General features: G+C 38.0%; 1 protein-coding gene and 1 pseudogene across 1 annotated transcript; both read right to left on the minus strand.

The window, feature by feature from the left end:
• Positions 1-5,602: 5,602 nt before the first annotated feature.
• LOC113332636 lies at positions 5,603-8,307 on the minus strand. Its single transcript, XM_026579157.1, has 5 exons — positions 8,048-8,307; positions 7,766-7,852; positions 6,706-7,502; positions 6,496-6,621; positions 5,603-6,382 (listed from the first exon to the last, which is right to left on the minus strand). Exons 1-5 carry the CDS (start codon positions 8,229-8,231, stop codon positions 5,732-5,734), a joined length of 1,845 nt encoding a protein of 614 aa, XP_026434942.1. The 5' UTR covers positions 8,232-8,307; the 3' UTR covers positions 5,603-5,731.
• Positions 8,308-8,775: 468 nt separating this feature from the next.
• LOC113333194 lies at positions 8,776-11,190 on the minus strand (annotated as a pseudogene).
• Between the last annotated feature and the right edge of the window lie 4,929 nt (positions 11,191-16,119).

The following is a 16,119-nucleotide window of genomic DNA, read 5'->3' on the forward strand; positions in this document are numbered from 1 at the left end:
ATCCAGTCGATGCGAAACTCTACCTATGGTTCTCCCCCCACGACCACTGCCAAGCGTGTATAGCACGGTCGAAGTAATAGATTCTGACAACTTTGTATTCATTGGTTGACCTAACATACCCGAATCCGCATGCCATATTATAATGGGAAAATAAGGAATATGTCCCAAAATCGACTGTCATCTTGGGGATATGTCCCAGAATTCCAGTTTTTGGGAATATGTCCCAAAGTAACGGTTTCCGTCAAGTAACCGTTAAATAGTCAATTTATCGAAAATGTATCTGAACTTTCTTTCTAACTTTTTCGAATTTTTTCGTCTGAATATGTTCCTGAACCTTGTAAAGGTGTTACTATATCGTATATGAGTATTTTAATTCGCATATGTGATCCCAAATGTATGCAAATATTGTCTACTTAACGGTTTTGGATGGGATTTTTGACAGTTGGGGCATATTCCCAATAACTGGAATCTTGGGACATATTCCCAAGATGACAGCCGATTTTGGGGCATATCCCCAATATTTCTTATTATAATACAGGTTAACCTGTCCATTCAATATACGACCAGGATCAACGTCTTCTTTCTTTACAACTAGTTGAGGAAGAAAAGCATATTCGTTGGTAAGTGGATTACAGATATAGATGGGATCTAGAACAAAATTGTGGAGTTGAAATGTACAAACTAATTCATTGCAGGAACCAACTAATTGGATATAATGTCATTGTGCATAGGAGCATGAGCCGGAATTTACTTGAAACCATAACTGAAAAGTGCGTTTATGAAGGAACTATAACCCATTTGAAAATTGTTCCAAAAGTGTGACCATGACCGGTCAACCGACATATATCCCTATTTTTTTACGGAAACGACTGATTTTTTCCTGTCCGTACGTTAAATATGTAGACATCCGATTTTTTATTATTACTTTTTCTTTTTTATAATATTATGGTAAGTTTATTTTTGACTGGGACCCCACCATTGTTTTACTAGTGCCACGTGGACGTGTAGTAAGGAAATGTAGACATCCATATAATAGGCATAATATGATGCTTGATAATTGTAGACATCCATGTTTCTTTCTTCTACGCATCGAACACAAGTCATAATTAACAAAAAGATTAATCATAATAACAAAAAGATTAATCATAATTACAGAAAGATTATACGGTATTGTACAAGAATAAATGATTATACAAGAATTATACGGGATTAAAGAAGGCTTATTAGGCTAATAGTGACACTGATTTAATCTGGGTTTCACTTCTATATCTTCGACTTCTGCTCTCACAAATAGCTAACTCTTTTTCTTCCACAGAACACACCACACACCTTCAGAATCATTTTTTCCTAAAGTGAAGCTCATCTATAAGATCTACATATCAGGTTTGGGAAATCCCATTTTTCAGAAATCAAAATAATGTTTGATTTTGTAAACCCTAGAAATTTGATCGAAATATGTTCTGATCGGAAATTAGGGTTCTCCATATAGATCGAAAATAAGTCATTTTAGGTTATGTTATAGTTGATTGTGGTATTTTGTCGATATTGATTTTGCTGATGATAATGTGAAATTGGATAGAAATTTTCATTTTGATTTCATGAAATAGGTTTCAAATAGGGGTTAATAGGAAGATTCTTAGTGAGTTGGATACAGATTCTGATTGCGAATGCTACTGTTTGATTTTGGTAGTGCGGTTTCTAAAGATGATTTAAGCAGAAGAGTTAGATTAATATCACTGTGGATCAGCGTGTTAGACAGTCTCCTGAAATGTCAGTCTCAAGCACTATCTGCAGTAGTGAGAAAATGAACTTGGGTTATCCTCAGTTCACAATGAAATTTTGTTGAAGTAGTTATTCAACACCCTTTTATGGTGTCTCCCTTTTCTGTAATTACCATTGAAGTAGTTATTGAAGCCATATCAGTGGAGACCCTTATTGGGGTACTAGTCGTCTCATAATTTGGAGTGGCACATTGCAGAAAGAACAGTGCGCCAACTTGTGTTTTTACTGCCATTAGCAAGACCAATTCATTGAATTTGCGTTCCTTCGGTGCAATTTTCACTTTTCTACTGTATATTCAGATATTGTAAGGGTTGTAATGATTTTTATATGTTTTAGTTGCAGGTGTTTTTGTTTGATGCCTGATATGAAAGTCCATGTGCACTACAATAGACATTGGGAACGGAGAAGCGGTAATGATAGATATACCGGGGTTAATTTACAATATCTAGTTTTACAGGAAATGTTTACTCCATATGATATAAAGAAGCAAGTAGCGGGTTTACCTGGTTTAGAGCAGGGACCTGATTTCGAAGTCTATGGTCTGGTACTGGTTCCAGTTACAAGGTGTAGACAACGGATATTGATTACCGGACAAGAAACCTTGAACTCTTATGTGGAGGAAGCACCAGGAGTTCCATCTTTTTTCGTAATAGCATCTCAGAAAGAGTCATCTCAGCAAGTAACAATAGATCGTACTCCCACAACTCCCTTTACCAGTAATGTTACTCAAGTGTGTTCAACTAGGAATACACCTTCAACTGGGAATACACCTTCAACTCCATTAGATCCTACCAGCGTTAGCAGAGTGAATTCCTCTGTCGGTGATAACTACAGCATTGTAAGGCGACACCGCCCAAGTCATACTGGCAGTGGTAATAATTTTATCTGCTTCTCCCTCTAATTGTTATACTGTTTGTTATGTTGCTTACGCAACCTGGTAATAGCTAGCAATTTGTGTATATATTTTTACACACGACACTAAAATAGGTCATGCCAAAGATGTATTCCTACATAGTCTCACTAATCTCTATTGTGTTTATCTATTTCAGGGACTGAATATGTTTCCAAAGTTAGGAGAAGCCTTGAATCAACTTGGGACACACCATTTGCCATCGATTTACCCCGCCTACTTGATGCTCCGTCTAATCCAAAACCTGTGCGGAGTTCTCCACCTCCCGAAACCTTCAGGAAATTGAAGTGGTATGAGCTGTGTGAGAATCAAAGATTCAAAACCAAGAATCAGCTGAAACTGGCTGTTGGTATGGTCCAAATACTAAACTTTTTTGAGGACGATATTACAGTGAGTAGGCTACATGTTGTGCGCTTCGTATGTAAGGATCCCACTAAACAGTGCAGGTGGGCTCTGTGGGCAAAACAGATGCCAGAACTTACCTGGTGGGTAATCACTAAAGTCGCAGCTCCACACACTTGTTGTAGAGAGGACAACTTGGACCCCGCACTCAGGAAAAAAGCAAAGGCTCGTGCAATGGACAAAATCTTCAGCGAGGAATTTTCCAAGTGTGACTGTGTGTATACAACCAAACAACTGATGCAAGACATGTGGAGAGATCATGGTATCACAATCACTTACAGGCAGGCATACGCTGGTTGAAAGAGGGGAACTGAAACGGTTAGGGGTTTTCCCGACGATTCATACCAATACTTGGTGGGTTACAGCCACATGCTTGAACTACACAACAAAGGCACAAAAACGACGATTTATACCGATGCAAATGATGTTTTTATGTATTATTTTTTTGCACTGGGTGCATGTCTACATGGATTCAAAACTTGGTGTAGACCCGCATTTGTTGTGGATGGTACGCATCTCTCTTGGGACGACTATGGAACTCTAATTTCGGCAGTTGCGTTTGACGCTAATAATCAAATGTTCCTTGTTGCGTTCTCCATTGTTGATTCTACGAATAAGAAATCCTGTGAATGGTTCATGCAACAGTTATTCGATGCGCCTGGTGAAGAATTTTCATCAAGAGAGGATCTAGTTGTGTGTTCAGACAGATCACCAAGCATCGAACACGGGGTTTCAACAGTGTTTACCAAGGCATTTCATGTTTACTGCGCATACCATCTTAAAGGTATTTAGCAACAACACTTTACGGTCGAGTTACATTTGTTAGAAACTCATCTCCCTTAACCCTTGAGCTTATCTTTAGCTTTATGTGGCACTAACCTTTGACTAGTCTCAAGAGCATATTACATTGAGGGCATATTCAATACTTGGTTGGTTGATTGTCATTTTCTCACAATGCAGAGAATATCAAAAAGAAGCATCACAATGCCGCAGCTGCTACGGCGTTTATGAACGTTGCGCTAGCATACACTGTTGATGATTACCGGAAGGCTATGTCAGGAGTCACAAAATATCTGAAGATTAGAGCCTTTGTACAGGAGGTTGCAGCAAGGCATTGGGCTAGGATTCATTGCAAAACAGACCGTTATCTTTTCATGACAACAAACTTCTGTGAGAGTTGGAATGCCTGTTTTTGAAGGCTAGAAAGCTACCAATCACCCATTTGGTCGATTGCATACGGTCACAAATCATGTTGTGGTTCTCTGAATGTAGAGACCTAGCTAAGCAAGATAGGTTCACAAATCATCTTTTAAAAAAAACAATTGAAGATCGGTGGGGTTTGGCGCATTCCTTTGATGTCATAAAAATATGTGACGGTGAATTCCAAGTGGGTGAGGCAGTTAATAATGATCAGCATTATGTGAATCTGGATAAGAAGTCTTGCACTTGCAAGGTATGGAACTTTGAGCATTTGCCATGTCCACACACCCTTGCAGTAGTTATCACCACGAAGATTAATGTTATTCCGCTGTGTGGAGATTACTATTCAAGATTCAGATGGAGATCAATGTATGCCCCTGTGATAAACCCAGTACCGAGTCAAGAACGCTGGATTGTGCCAGAGAATGGGCTCATAGTGTTGCCTCCATACCGAGCAGCGCCAGAAAAGGGTTGTCGAAAAAGGAAGCGATATATGTCTGCTGGTGAAAAAGCAGGCAAAGGTAGGAAAAAAAGGCCCTGCAGTCACTGCCATGAGCCGGGTCATTATGTTAAAACTTGTCCTGATTTGTGCAATCAGTATCTTTCCAAGCACTACTTTTCATCTTTTCATCTGTCGTATGTTTTGTTTTAACTGTGTTTTAAAATTAAGTGTCGTGGACAATTTTCTTAGATAAACCTAGACCCCAATCCTTTCAATTACTTTGTAAATTAAGTTTTTTGGAACTCTCCAAAAGTAAATTATGGAGTCCTAGCAGAATCAATGTTGTTTTTTTGGGATTTGGACCAATATGGTTGAGTCTCTTAATGGCTGATTTTTCAAACTTATATGTCCTTATATATAAACTCTATAAAAAGAGGTGGTTTATCTAGAGTTTCCAATCCAACGGCTGATGCGAACCACCAACGAACGGTCGTGGATGACCCTATTTTCTTTTTGTGCAAAAGATTTGTGTTCACCCGCATCTGCATATGCAGGTTATTTGGGAATATACACAACGCTTTTGCACAACACCAATATTGTACACGTCGAGGTACAGGTACAAATGGAGGGAGAAAAAGAAAGGTATATGAATGAATTTGTCTTCTACACGTCTGCTCTAACTTTATTACAGTTTCATAACTACTTCTCTAAGAAAAAAAATTCAAAAACCAAATTCATTCTCTCCTCCTTTTGTAAATCTTTTTCGTTGTCATCTTCTTTGCCGTCATTTTCTTATCGTCAATTTATAATCAACAATTTGAGAGAGTAAACAGTAAATCAGAATTTTTAAATGGGAAAAAAAACTGGACAAAAAATTCGAAAGAAATTGAACGCGATTCAGATGCAAATCTAGTGTGCAGATTTATCCACATTGAATTTATGTTACAACTAATAGTGAAGTCATGTTCAAAAGCAAAACCGAAATCCACCACCAGTTACCGTTTTCTAGCCCATGTAGGTATGTGGTTAACCTGCTTCTCATTGGATGTCTTATGAGATCCATCTTCCTGGATTTTCTCATTGGATTCATAAACAATTTTTATCACATTAGTTTCGCATTCTTTATTTTTTTCTCCATGAGTTAATGCATCTTCTTTGGATGGGAAATCGGGATGGTCTTGTACATCCATTACCATCTTACTTCCAATATTTGTAGCCTCCTCGAAGTCATATTCAAAATCAGAAACATTACCAACTTTTTTTGGTACTAAACCACCATCATTCTCTTCTTCTTTCTTCTCTTCTTCTTTCTCCTTTATATCAGTGCTGCAAAGACCACTTTGTTCTCCTCTGTGAAGATCAGGTTGTTCTTTAAATACTGAACTACCAGCAACTTCTTTCTGATTATCAGTACTTGCTAGTTTTCTTTTCTTGTCAAAAATTGCTTCCAACATTTGTACGGACTTATTACACAAGTCTGACTCTGGCTTATCTTTGTCCTTCATGTTTTGCAGATGATCTTTTGATTTTTCTTCAATGAAATTAACTAGCTCTGAATACTTTCTGAGTAATTCAAAATAACCCTCCTGCCACATTATGTTTCTTTTTTCTTCAGCTAGGTAAGGTGTTACCAATGTCCGCGACATCTGCACATAAAACTATATTTGTGAATAATCAAGTGCAGAATATATTTTTGCGAACAAATCAAGTGTACAATAACTGGTGCACATTGTATAACTGTTATAAATGTTATACATACCTGTTTCATTGCTCCACCCACATCATCTTCAATTGTAGTAACAATATTGGCCACCGACCACTTCGCCATCCTTGGCAATCCAGTGTAGTATGGTTTTATAACATTACAGTGTTCAACAAACAAATACTGCATAAGAAGTAGTTTGGGTTACAATTTTGTATCCTTTATTTAAAGTAATATAAAAGAATGCATAAGGTTGAGGAAACTTACCAACAAATACATCCCACATCCAGAAATTTTCCCGGGTGAATCAATGTGACCTCTTATGCTTTCCATGAGATAAGAGTGTATAAGATCTGGCCAGCAGGTTCTATTCATTTTGTGCAATGTCTTAAAGTATCCACCAAACTGTTTATAACTCAAGGACCCATTTAGTTGAGTGAAGAAAACTGTTACGCACAAGTGAAGAGTAAATAATTTTTCCAAATCTTCTGCATCTTTTTCAGTTTGTTCTTCTGGTTTGACTCGCATTATATATAGAATCGACTTCTCTATTAACGATTTCTGCATCTGAGAATCATCTTTGTCACCTGGTATCAAAGCTTGCATCCTATCTACCACTGAATCAGACACTATTTCAGAAGGCGTTTGTAATACTCTACTTGAATGGATTCCAAAGTCCACAATTTTCAATCCAAAAAAACAAGCTAATTTTTCAGATGAGCTTTTTACAATCACATGATTGTTTTCTGAATCGTGAAAAACAAAAGCATGTTCTTCGTCAGTATCAGAGCTGTACCTTGTCACTATTTTCATTATGGCATCATTAATCCCCCACCAATCTGCTTTATGCGTTCTTCTTCCAAAAATAAAAAATTTTAGTACATTCCAAAATGGGCTATCCATAAGCTTCTCTAACTGCAGTTTAGTGAACCACACGAAACTTTTATCTGACTTTCTTTTTTTATTTTCTTGTTTTCTGATTTCTCCATCCTTCTCAAATTTTTTATTCACAAAGTAACATATGCCACTAAAACTGCACCTATATCTTGTTTTTTCTGTTGAATCTGATTTGGATACAAAAACAAGAGAAGCACAAATTAACGATTCATACAAAGTCATACAGAACTAGTACTTTTCTGGCTGTTTCTTGTTATGATCAAACAATACCCAAATTCATACAAAGCATACAAAATCATGGACGAAATCATACATGCATACCTATTAACAAACCTATTGCACAATAAGCAATACAAATCTAGTAAAAAATTAAGTTGTAATCCTTTAAATTGAAACAGAAATCAAGGAAATGAATATCATATAATAGTACCTTTCTTCACAGTAATGGGGGTTGAATCTTCTTCGTTTGCACGTTCTTTTCGTTTCTTCTTATCCTGTGATCCAGTATTTCGCTTGGCTACAGAAAACACATGGAGCACAAATCAAATCAAAATATGTATTTTGTGCGCAGACTTCAAGCAATACAAAACTAGTAGAAACCTAGGTTGTAATCCTTTAAATTGAAACAGAAATCATGGAATTGGAAATAAAAAAAATCTAGTTGTAATCCTTCAAATTCAAACATAAATCAAGGAAGTAGAAATAGTAGTACCTTTTTTTGTTGTGCTAGCAGTTGAATCTTCATCTTCTGATTGTTCTGTTTCTTTTCGTTTCTTCGTCGGATTTTCATATTCTGGTTGTTCTGGTTCTTTGGGTTTCTTCGAAACTAGTTTCTTTCGTACCGGTGGTGCCGCTTTTATTAACAATGTTTTCTCTTGTTGTTGCTCGTTCACCATTGTTTCTTCTTTGATTTTCTGCTTTCTCTCTCTCACTCTCCTCTGAAAGCAAAATCCTGTAAAATATTCTACAGTGACTGAGCCTGTAAATCTTATCTTTATTACTTTTGACTATGTCAACTTGGTCTCGTTCATTAAGAGAAAGAGGGAAAATAAGAGGCGTATACTGACAAGCTTACACAAGGAAATTTGTAAGGCGTAAAATTTAAAACCTTGACACGAGAAATGTGTATATTACAAAATGCCTACACAAGCTTTTGCAGGTGGAAAATGGTACATCAAATACTGACTAAGAAAAGGAAATTTTATAAAACGAAAGCTTAGGCCTAGAAAGGCACTAAGAGCAATACAATAGAGTTGTATTGGCATTGGATGTGGATGTACCATTCAGCCTGTCAGCATTGTTTTTACAAGAAAGAGCTAAACTAAAACGGTGTGTGGTGTGTAATCCGCTGAATCAAAGTTATATATAACATCATAACAAAGATTACCCTTCGTAGTTCGCTCACAAGGTCCAAAACATACATCTCTTGAGGGCAACTGCCTACCATTCCCATGCGTAGGCTTTGCCGGTGGGTCCAGCTAGGGATCGGTATACGTACAGCTCAGATACCTTCTGACTGTCATCAAGTTTCTCCTGATTTTCATTCATGATTTCCACATTAAGCTTCAGCATGTTTTTTGCAAGACTTTTGCAGCCTCCAAGAGTAACATCGGAAGATGGCAACCAAAGATATCTCATTGTTTCATACTTTCCCATGTTTGTCAGAAGCGTCGTATCACCAAACTGGCTATTGAGTTTATTGCACCTGTTCAACACATGAAGCACTCCTTTATCACCGTCGCCAGCGAAGGCGACAGAAAGAATCTCTAATTGTTCCCCATGCATACCAATGTACCTAAAAGCCCGTTCGGTCACAAGAACAGAAAGTGCTAAACGCCGGAGCCCCTTGCAAGACTTAATAATTGCTCCAAAGCCTTCATCTAGTGGATCCAATATGACATTATCAACTTTTCTAGGTCAAGCATGCATAATCTAAAGCTAACCAAATTGGGGCAACTCTTGGTAACAAAGGAGAGGGCATCATTTGTCATCCGCTGACAGTGGTATAGCAATGAATTAAGCTCTTTGCAACGTCTGGACACAACAAGCAGCCCAAGTTTCGTTACACCACCATCATATGCAAAGGATGAAAATACCCTCAACTCCTGCAACTCTTTACAAATAGTAGCTACAATTATTAACCCATCGTCTCCAATTTTATCCAGTATCTGCATATGAAATGTAAACTTTAATCATCAATATAATGAAGAGAAATCAAGTATAACATGAACAAAATTGTCTTAAGAGATCGAACCCATAGTCTTTGAAGTTTCTTGCAGCGAAGAATCATTTTCTGGAGTTTCGGACCGTCGATTCCCGGTGCATCGCTCAAATTCAAGAAACTCAGGTTTGAGCAAATAGGATACACAACAGGTAAGCATCTTTCAACAACCTCTAAAAACCCTGACAAACTCCTGACATACTTACAATTGTCGAGGAGAGCATTAGAGAATTTCTCATAGGTCTCAGACTTGAATGTATCGATGTATGAACCGATCCCCAAGTCAACGAGATTAGGAGCAAGAGTTAGGATTTTCTGGAGTCTCGCAAGGGGCACAAAGCAGTTTAGATTTAGATTTCTTAAGTTTGGGCATCTTGCAACAAGCATCTCAAGGGCTTCCCCCTCAACTTCAACCCCTGTTAGACATGCAAAATTTAAAGACACAAGAGAAGTGCATGTCTGTGGAAAAGAGCTCAGCCAGTGGCCCCGATCCACAATTTCACTAACTTGCAAGGCTAGTTCCCTAATATCCCTACAAAAACAAAACATTCATTAGAATGAAATTATAAGTTTCCTACGGTTTTTTCTAAGGCCATGAGAATCAAGTTTTAACACCCAAGGAACATTTAGCATATTGCAATTCAAATGTAGAGGCTATTAGTTAAAAGATATTAACAACAAATGGTATGCATGAAAAAGTGCATAGTGTGAATGCCATACTAGGATAGAACAGGTGCATGTTCTGTTTTCAGCATACAATTGGCTTTTTAGTATCATGTTTCGCTCCAAGCAATAATGCTTAAATTGTTGAATTCCAACACACATGAATCTCTTGGCTCCATTGTGAGGTCTCTTCTTGTATAAACAACTAGAAGAGAACCACCTTCATGGTGTAAGGAGCACCTTTTGGATCTACATCTATCCATATGGTTGTCTAATTGATGGATTTTGATACCCATTTCAGAAGTTCGAAATTCAATTGAAACAACGGGAACCATAGACTCGAACTAATTGAGCATATGAATTAATAAGTTTAATGCAATTTCCCTAAGATGCAACATGCAATAAGTTATAACCACGCATAATCATAATTTTGGATATGATATGAGCATCCAGCAACAACAACCGCGTTCAATCATATAAACAAAACAAAATTAAGACAAGAAGCAAAAAGATATTTCACCTGCAGTTAGCTGCTATCGCAGCGAGGCCATCCGCAGTAAACCCGTCACATTTGATAAGTACAATCGACTTGAAATAGGGAACGAACGAGATAACAGTTCAAGGATAGCATCACAAACACGCATTCTCTTCAACCGTAGCTCATCAAGCCCCGTATAACTCTTAGCCATAGCGTCAATCCATGGATATACCATACCTCCCAAAAGATTAAGATCCATACTAACATCAGTAAAGTAAGGCTTACCTTTCAAAGTAAGAGCTTTAACTCCAGGAAACCTATTAATCAATTTCTGAGGAGTAATGGAGTAACAATTTCCTATAGAAACTCTCTGCCTACTCTGTCTCTCTACTCTATACCATAACTTACAAACAATAGAAACAACATTCCGGTCTTTCTGTGATGTAAGGAAATGAAATACTAACTCCAAAACCTCCTCAAGATATTCAAACATTTTTTCAATACAACTCTTACAACAAACAACACACTAATCCAGGATTTCACTCGTTCAAGTAGTATCTACATCAAGATTCAACATTTATAGGAAGCCCTGAAGAGAAATATGTTGAGTACTAGGAGTTGACCTAAACTTTCAGGAAGAAGTATCCATAAAGGTTTGAAAAAGCTTACAGGGAAAGCAGCTTTAATTTGAAAATTGGTCACAGTTCTATTAGGATGACTTTTTCGAAATCTCTGTACTGTTTACTTCCAACAGAGACAAGTCACCCTCCAAGAGGTACAAAGCAGGTCCTTCCTGGTCACACTGTTGTATTAGTTGTTTGATGGAGCAGCAGGTAAGCCACCTAGTGGATAATTTTCTTACCTTCCGGATAAATGTTTAGCATGTACGTAGCATTTTTTATGTTCCCCAGGAAAAGTTCAACATGACAAAGATTGAACCAAACTAAATCCTAACAAGATAACATAGTTTTATGTTTTGATAAATGGTAATTTTTATCGTATTAAGTTGGTACCATGTTAGAGGGTCCAACCAAACTCAGTCGTACCCAAGAGCTCTCTCATCAGCTCTAAGGATCGACTCTCAGTCAATCATATTTTTCTCTAGCCTTTAAATTTTTTGAGCTCTCATGATCGGCACTCAATCAATGAGCCTTCAATTTTTTTTCTTACGAGCCTCATTAGCTCTGGAATTTTTGATATAAGCTTCTTTGTTTGACTTGGTTAATAAAAGTCAATGATCGGATCAAAAAATATTATCATATTAACGATTTATGAAAAATTCAACATAACGTCCTTAAAAAGAATTTAAACCTAAAACCAGTATCATTAGCCAAACCTTCCAAACATTACTCTTTTGTTTTCGATATAATCCTCTTTTTTTCCTTGGTCAAAAGAAGTCAAGAATCGGATAAAATACTGTCAAACCAAAATTTGAATCGATTTTCAGAAAAATAAAATCCAAACATTAATTTTCTATTTTAGATATAAGCTTCTTAGTTTGACTTGATAACTATTTTGTGGAATAATGATCCGGTACCCACCGTGCACTGAGAGAGAGGTTTACTGCCCTTCATCTGTGGATCATCCATCTTTTGAAAGATCATAACCGTTCATCATGGGTATCTGAACAGACAAGACAATTCCAATACTGGGACTAGATTTTTAAGCCTAATTAGAGCAGGCTGCTGGCATTTTGATTTGATTTTGTCGCAACCGATGGTGCGATTATACTAAATTTTTGAGCCACACAGCAGGCATATTAGACAAGTGGCAATTATACTCCATCTAACACTCCATTTTATCTCTAATTTAATAATTTAATCTGTTCATCTTCTCCCCAACTCTAACAAAACCAAGGGAAAAAACTGAGTGCTTCATAAGAAAAAAAACAGAGAGAGAGAGTTAGACAACATATTAGACAAATGGCAATTATACTCTTCATCAATCACTATGGTGTGGGATATGAGACTCCAGAATTGTTAAATGAGGCTGAAATCTTCAGTGAAAGGGTTCCAAGACAATTTTTTCAAACGCCATTTTATAAAAGATTACAAGGTTGATGTGGAACCACTAAATCCTCCACCATATCCTCCTTCCCTCTTCGATGTAGAGGATCCTAATCATCCCATCATAGATTTGACTGCAGATGGTGATGAGATACGATTCTTGGAGCCTTATCTTGAAAAAGATGCCCCCTGGATTTACCCACACAATAGCAAGAGTAGAGAAGGGGATGGGTAAGATGGTATATCCATAGGTTAAGCAGGAGAAGAGTGGTAAACATGCAAGGATCCCTGCCGCTAATTTTGAGTATGGGTTTGAAAGAAGATGGGACGGAGAAACAATCCGATCTCCCGAAGGCGAAGGAAGAGACGCTATTGATCCTGTTCAAGTGCTCGTGCTTGTTGGTACAATCAACAGTTGGTTTAGAATTGTTGAGTTTGCAATTGCAATTGATGGGGGTAATGCTGATCTCCCAAGCAGCTTTGTGGTGGGTGATGCAGCTATTGGCTATCAGGCTCATGGGCGGAACTTGAGCAATCCAAATTTCTTGTTTGCAATTGCTTCTACTGCTCCCGGTTATCCTCCTGCTACTGACTTGGGGTCGATATCTGGATTTCAAGAGAATCCTGACAATGTTAAACATTTTAATGGTAAGATTCCTGACAATGTTGCTAGTACTGATGCTATGGTCACATAAATTAGTATTTTTTTTGTAGATTAAAATTTAAAGACTAATGAGACTCGGCACTGAGATCTCTTGGTTAATGGGACTCTCTAACGTTGTTCCAACTTGGATGTTGATACAGAAATGGGTACTGGTGAGGCTGTTCAAGTTGATGCTGCAAATGCTGGACTTGTTCCTGATCTCGGGGATGCTGCACAATCTGCAAATGACACTGAAGAGCCACATGTACTCCACATTGAGGGGCCTCCTGTCAGGGTGACAAGGAGTGCAAAGCGGCGCATGGATGAGGATGCAACTCCGGTAGTAGAAAGAACCCGCAGCCGGAAGAAGTTGTATTAGCTTTTGGTCATATGGTGGAGTGGGTAAGTGTTTCTTAGGCCAACTCTTTTGGGAACTTTTTTTGGGTTGAACAATTCTGTAACAAGGGTATATGTTGGCATTTATGGTATTTTGATGATACTAAACAGCAATCTGTATAGCGGTATGCTCATATTTTTTGGTTGTTTGACTGGTAGCTACCAAGTTTTCTTTAGTAATTTTAAAAAGGTAATGATATTTGAGCATACCAAAATGGGTGGTTTGTCTTTTGAATTTGGCAAAAAAAGTAGTTATAAGAAAAACAAAACAGGTAAGAATATATAAATTTGTTGACTTTTGCTTCTTGGTTATAATGTATTTGTTGCTGAATTTATTATCTTCTTCTTATGGTAATATCATACATCTAAATTTATTATCTTTTCTTTATTTATTTTGATAAGAAGACAGTTTATAATAAGGATTATGGGTTCTAATCTGCAATTAGCACTTTCCTTAACATCGATTTTTTAACATAGCAGAAAACATGATTTCCCTACAAACCTTACTTCATTGGAAAGTATATCTTTAAGATCTACAATCCTCCTACTTTAAATTTAAAAGAAACCCAATTACAAGTAGTAGAAGAAACTTTGCATCTACTGATGCTTGTAAAAGACCTCCAAGGCTGATCATCCAGAATTGAGTCACCATTCAACTCAAACATCGCAGTTGTGACAGCTTCAGGTATTAGTAACCCTCCAAGGCTGATCGACTTGACTGTCTGAAGATCATAAGCTGTGTTACACAAAGTGCTCGGATAAAAGAGCTGGAAAAGCGCTCAACATTACCTTCGATGAGGGTGCACATCCGCGTGATATGGGCTTGATAATGTTGTTACTTTCAGGCTCTTGAATTCAATCAGTATGTAGGTACACATTTCATCTTCCGCCACGTGTCCATAAAGACACACGTGGAGGAATGCGGCTGAGAACATCAAGATATGATATCACACATGGACAGCCAAGAGACGCGCTTTATCAAAATAGCGTCGCCACCCACCAGATCCAACGGTAGGGGACCGAGGAAGACGAGAACACTAGAACACTGCGAAGCACTGAAGGATAACCCGAGATTCACTTTATCCTATCCCCAGAAAGATCTAAGATCTACGGCTGGGAATAGTCAGACTGACGTAGACAAAACAGGAGCAGAGGACAACTGTCTACCACGGACAGACATCTCAACTACCCGCATTAAATACCCTCAAACAGCATACGCGTCAGTCAGCCTGTGGAGGAAGCAGATATCACTGAATATTCAAACGGAACACGCAGAGAAGACCAAGAACACGAAGATCTCTGCGTAAGCGGCACAAGACACAAGAGGATAAGGTTATAACGGGCTTCAGAAGTGAACCCCATGTAACCACCCTATAAATACCCCTCTCTCCCAAGTGAAGACGGCGGAAAAAGGAGAGAGAAATAGAGAAAGGGTAAGTGAGGTTCCTCCTGCTACGCATGCTTATATTAGTCTCAAAGTCATTCGACTATTTCGGTAATCCCCACCATATAATGAAAAACCCAATCTCGGAGACAGGGATCTGAGTGAGAATCATATAAGTTAATCGTTTCGTCTATGTTCATATATCCATACTTTATATATTCAATTCGTTACTTGTAGCATATCATGTTCGTACATTTTATACTTCATCCATTATTTATCTTATTGTATGAGCTAAGGACAATGATTGTAATTGATGAGACGAGGAAGAGTATTAGAATTCTGAGTCAAGGATTCGACATAACCAATCCGTTCCCTTCAGGCGCAACCTATTTATTGTATTGTCATGAGTCTGCGCGCATTGTTTGTGAATACTCAGATGACTTTGATCTGCGTGTTCACAATCTGGCGCTAGAAACAGGGATATTCATCCCGGTAAAAGATTTTATCTTCTCCTGTGACTTGTTTCAGGCTTCGTTTTCTGAAAGTAACGATGTATGGAACACTACGGTTTTCTCCGTTCATGATTTCAAAAACCAATATTATGAGAAGATCCGCGTTTATCTACGTAGATCTTATTTTTCATGCATTTTCTAAGTTTTCACGTCCTTGAAAATCAAAACTTCAATGCTGGCAGAAATCAAGGAGTTAAAAACTAGGCAGGGAGGCGGAAGACTAGAGCAAGTGATGAAGGAAGCAAACACTACCCCGCTGACGCCACACTTGGCCAGGGCTTCCATACCGCAGAAATGTTCCGTTCCTGCTTTCGATTGCTATGACGGGTCAGCTGATCCTGCGGCTCATCTTCGATATTATAATCGAATGATGGCCCGTTGGGATAATGAAGACTCCATACTTTGCAGATACTTCCCATCAAGTATAAAAGGGTCCGCGTTATCATGGTTCGATAACCTGCCGTCAAACTCCATCGATTCC

This window comes from Papaver somniferum, unplaced genomic scaffold (genome assembly GCF_003573695.1).
Source record: "Papaver somniferum cultivar HN1 unplaced genomic scaffold, ASM357369v1 unplaced-scaffold_132, whole genome shotgun sequence".
NCBI lineage: Eukaryota > Viridiplantae > Streptophyta > Magnoliopsida > Ranunculales > Papaveraceae > Papaver > Papaver somniferum.

Excerpts from the sequence above, each read along its gene's own strand:
- LOC113332636 (XM_026579157.1), bottom strand. The coding sequence starts at position 8,231 with ATGGTGAACGAGCAACAACAAGAGAAAACATTGTTAATAAAAGCGGCA. Across the intron at positions 7,853-8,047 it reads TGCTAGCACAACAAAAAAAG|CCAAGCGAAATACTGGATCA; the intron begins GTACTACTATTT and ends TGTTTTCTGTAG. Across the intron at positions 7,503-7,765 it reads CCCCATTACTGTGAAGAAAG|ATTCAACAGAAAAAACAAGA; the intron begins GTACTATTATAT and ends TATCCAAATCAG.